The 5,220-nt window shown below is 33.2% G+C and overlaps 1 protein-coding gene across 9 annotated transcripts in view; it reads left to right on the forward strand.

The window, feature by feature from the left end:
- Positions 1-5,220, forward strand: part of LOC106478485 (homeobox protein cut-like) — a 153,296-nt gene that overhangs the window by 123,444 nt on the left and 24,632 nt on the right. For all 9 annotated transcript variants that reach the window (XM_022382094.1, XM_022382093.1, XM_022382091.1 and 6 more), the window contains 2 exons: positions 1,207-1,415; positions 2,940-3,422. In XM_022382094.1, coding sequence (XP_022237802.1) covers positions 1,207-1,415; positions 2,940-3,422 — 692 coding nt within the window. The remainder of the gene's footprint in view (positions 1-1,206; positions 1,416-2,939; positions 3,423-5,220) is intronic.

Genomic DNA, 5,220 nt, shown 5'->3' on the forward strand with positions numbered 1-5,220 from the left:
GTTGTTACTTCTTGTTTCATACAGCAATTATAGCGACTTGATCACTGAGTTTTGCAGCTCTCTGCCGCAGGCAGACTATTTGTCGTCGAGTGAATAATGCGCATGCACGTTTTTTTCTTGGGAAAACATTCTAACTACGCGTGCTTATGCAGCAGGTTCTCGGGCAGAAAGCATAACGGTCGTACATACAAACAACCAGAATAACAGTATAGATTACTTGAATTATCTTCATCCTCAATACCACTTTTCTCCTGCTGGCTCTTTTAGGATATCCGTGACAAACTTTATCTGGGGTTTGACCTTCAGGAATTGCATAAGCCTACTAAATACACGACTGACCATGTACAAGGTTATGCTTCTGGTCTGCCATATTGCATAGCGATAATGAGGGTTGGTCACAAATGATAACTATGCTCCAGGTCCTGTGTTTCCTTGGGACTTACTTTCTCCTTTTACTTTATCAGCACAATTTTCATTTAAAAAAAACGTTTATGAAAGGCTATTCTTAGACCAAATCTTGAAAAACTTACCACAGACAATCTACTGTACATGGATGTTAGTATCAAAGACTATGTTTAAGCAGACCAAATTTAGGCACAGTTGTACTGGGTGACTTGATAGGAATGTGGTCAAATAGGATTGCTTTGATCCCAGTTTCTACAGCCATCTTTCTTATGAAAAGAGATTGACTTCAAAGTATAATGATTGAAAGCTTGTGAGTCTTCATCACCTTCACATACTTGTTTTTATTTTGTTAGAAGCACCAGCAAATATGCTTAGCTTTATTGCAGTGGGTAGGGAGTTGAAGGTTTCTCTTTCCTAAACCATATCCTTCACTTTGTAAATGACAACATTGCTCCAGAATAACTTGAGAAGTGGTTTCTGAGGCTGTTGCTGCCTTCAATTCTTTACTGTGCAAATTTTTCTATTCCATGAATCCCACAGTTCAGCACATAACAATCAGTTATATTAACTAATACAGTACAGTTCAGTTTTATTAATGAACCCAGTGTGGATAAATGCATTGATGTTGAGCATGCTGGTAAAATGTTTGTGTGAAACTAAGTCAAATCTGTTTTCTTTTTACCATACCAAATAAAGATCCATTTGTCAGTTAAGTTTGATACCTTATTTTTTGTCACACTAAGTTAAAATGCAAAATATTAAAAAGTTAAGACTTTGATTTCTGTTTATCTTTATTATTAGCATCTTGAAATACATGGGTTTTTCTAACAAAAGAAACTCCAGAAACCAGCATCATTCACCTGAATCAGGACCAGATACTACTTCAAAACTGCTTTTAAGTAAAGAAGAAACTTTGAGACCAGATACTACTTCAAAACTGCTTTTAAATAAGGAAAAGGCTTTTCAGTCACAAAATATTTCTCTCAAAGAGACAGACTCTGATTTGTCAGGTAAGAGATAGAATATGTAAAAAACATGGTAGTTATTTTTAACTATCTTGGTGAGATTAGCGCTTGTAGAAACTAAGATAGCAATCTAATAATATTTTTTCATCTTTGAGTATCTTACATCAAGGGTCCAGATTTTTCAAAAACAATTGCACCACACTTTTTAAAATTTTCTGCAAGTACTTTTTGTGTATTTAATATCATATTCATGGGTCCAACTCAGTAATAAAAATGCAGGGCCATAGCCAGGGTTTGTGTGTTAGGGGGAGGGAGGGGCAGGTATTCAATGATCACCCTAATATTTTAAATCCTAAAAAAGTTCACTAAATTTTGATTTAAAAAAATAAACAATTGATTTTCAGTTAATCACTTAACTTCTTTGTGAAGAAGAAAAGGTTCAATTTTTTGTTTAAAAAAAAAAGACTCCTGTAGTGCTGGTTATTCCACTGAGATGTTCATGCTCTTTGCATCTATCTCTTCTTCTGTTTCTGAAATTTCTACTGTTTTGTTATGGAAGGACAATACCACCTTGGTAAACAACATACTTTAAAAATAACCTATCTACCAACCTTCATACACATTTTGGTTTATTGATTGGAGTTTATTGGCACAAAACAACTTGGTTATCTGCACCAAACAACCAGTATAAAAAATAAAGTAAAATACTACAAAAGGTATAACAAAAACAAGCTAAACAATGCCCAAAAATCAGGTAAAAAACTAAACAGAATTAAAAAGGCCAGTGGCCTATAAAAAAGCTAAAAACACAATCAATCTGGACAGTGCCACCACCACCACTAATGACACTGTCCAACATCAAAAGTAAACCCAGAGAAAAAACCTATTTGAAAATTGTGCAGCCATTCCCAGTTGTAACGACAACACAAAAGCAAGACATGGGCAATTGTGACTTGAGTGACACAAAGGCCACACATTGGCAGATCAGTCCCACATAAAAGAAAATGATGAATTAAAAAACTGTGGCTAATGAGAAGCTTAGACAACACAATTTCCTCCCTCTGATCCTTGCAGAAACTAGACAGCCAAGCAACAACAGTAGGTTTGATCTGGAAAAGCTTGCTATGAAGTTGCTCGCCCCAAATCGACTGCCAACTGGCACAAAGCTGGGCCTTGATCACAGGACTGTAGTTCATATAAGAAACAGACACACACACACACACACACTGTGGTTATGCCACCAATAAAATATTTTTTGCATGCTTGTTCACATATAAAACTTAACAAGAAAAAAATCTACAACTTTGGCAGAATCTTAATGTATATTACATACACACATTGGTGTGGTTAAACCAACATATAGTAACATTTAATGTTTAAATAAATTCTTTTAAATAAAGTTAAAACACTGAGTGGACCATCAGTACCAAAACACTGACCCAATTATAATTATGATTCTTAACTGTTAAACACTTTTTTTCTTGCACTTATCTCCAGGTTCTCCTTCTCATGAGGGGAATAGTTTTCTACCTGCACTTCAAACTGTTGAAACATTTGGCTCTCTCTTAGGGGAAGAAATTGTATCCAGTTATACCAACGTATTGAAAAAAGAAGATTCCAGTGGCTCCCCAAGTACAACAACTTCACCTCAGGACATGTGCTCTACAGATGCTGAGCAGCATATGAATGGTAGTGAACTGAAATCACTGAGGCATACCTTCAAACCTAAAAGTTTTTCCTATGATCATGTGACTTTAGACAAACTCCAAGAATGTCTGAGTCAATGTATGGAAAAACATGTAGATGATACACTGAACACATTAAACATTTCACGATGTGTACGAGAACTACTGAGCATGCACAATATCGGGCAACGTATTTTTGCAAAATTTGTGCTTGGACTGTCTCAAGGTACTGTTAGTGAACTACTCTCAAAACCGAAACCATGGGAGAAACTGACTGAAAAAGGAAGAGACTCTTACAGGAAAATGCATGCCTGGTCCACAGATGATAAGTGTATCTACATGTTGAAAGCCTTAGTCCCCAAAAAAGGTGAGTTGGATATCTATTTTCAGCTTTCTGAATTCTTGCTTTTATAACTTTTGTATATTATGTATTATCGTGTTTTAATTTCCTGATAATCATGCTAGTCCTTATTACTAAGCAATTTTGCATGAAGTAAAAGAACAGAAGATGTTAGAGACCTCATGCTGACCCAGTCTCAAAAAAATGATTGTCTTCATATGCAGGGATGTAATTGTGCCCAAACAAGTTTAACTGCCACCAAAACTTAAAATATTGATATAATAAAATGCCCTAATTAATAAGGAAATTTTAACAGAATATCACAAACCAGGTAAAAGTTTATTGTTTAAGCCTTAAATTTTGGTACTTATCCCGTTCAAATTTACCCAAGCTTGGGTACTGATGTAACTCTGTTCCATACATTTCTAGAAAGTTTACATCCTTGATAAAAAAAGTTGACAGATATAAGATATATCAGACTTCACAGAAGAATAAAAAGCACAAAATTATCTCTGTAGAAGTGAGCTATGTGTAAATCTCAGGTAGAAAATTAATTGCAACTGATATTTTTGAAATATTGTACTCAAATAAAAAGCTGTTCCATTTAAAAAATTCAGAAATATATTTGGATAAGTTACTATTACTACAGTGTATGAGTAAATTGATAATGTGCAACTTTTTGTTCTAGGTTCTTAAAGTCCAACTATAAGTAATTGCAAGAACAATCTGTGGTATAATAATAGTGTCAGACACTGAAAAACAAAACAATTAGTTTACATGTATAAACAGAAATATCTTGGGTCAGAAAAATAGTATTAATAAAGTAATATAGGTAGTCTATTTACAGAATCAGTAAGTTTACAGTCTGTTGCAATGTATGAAAGTTAAAATTTTGCAAAACCATCATGAAAAATGTTTTATACATAAGAGCATAATGTTCCACAGTTAAATGGTAGGTAGGAATGAATAAGTAGGTTTTATATAGTATACTTTTCACTGTATCAAGAATAAATTTTTGTTGCAGAAGAACTGTTCCTATAAGTTCATTGTGGCAAGGGTCAATTATTCTGATATCAAGGCTACACTATTTTTTAATTCTTGTTGGAGTGTTATAACAGATTTACAGTATGATGTTGATAATTATCCAATTTTTTGAAATATATTTTTTATTGATATAAATAAAGTATTTCTAGTCTTTGTAGTATATCTTAAATGTTATTGTGTAATATATTACTTGCATTTTTAGATTCTTCACTCCTCCAAATGTATTATTCTGGTGTATACATTATTTTCTATCTTAACTGTTGTTTTATCTGTTGATTACATTTTTATTATACATGCAATATAAATTCTGTTGAAATTCAGCATACATAAAGAGCATTTATTAATTAAGGTTTTCCCATATGGCAAACATGTTTTAGGTACTACTATAGCGTGTGGTCTACACAGATACTATCATCATCATCACCGTTTTAACTTTCGTTTATTTGCAATTGGCACCAGTTATTATAAATAACGCTTTTAAACTAATAAAGTACAAAATACCATTACGTAACGTTTTGGTGGCAAATATAATTGGAATGAAATAAATTCCAACAATTAAAACTAGCACAATTGTAACCTAAATTTAAGATACTCTTTTGGAACACACAACTTATTAAATTATCATTATTTGCTGAACAAAAACGTGGATAGATATAAATCATTTAGCAAGAAATTATGTTTTAGTGAATCATTAAAATGGTGATGATGATGATAGTGTTACGTCTCCGTTCGTTAGTTAATTTTTCGTAAATTCGTTCCGACGAAACTTTAGCGACACAAG

The sequence above is a fragment of the Limulus polyphemus genome, unplaced genomic scaffold (assembly GCF_000517525.1).
Source record: "Limulus polyphemus unplaced genomic scaffold, Limulus_polyphemus-2.1.2 Scaffold216, whole genome shotgun sequence".
Taxonomy (NCBI): Eukaryota; Metazoa; Arthropoda; class Merostomata; order Xiphosura; family Limulidae; genus Limulus; species Limulus polyphemus.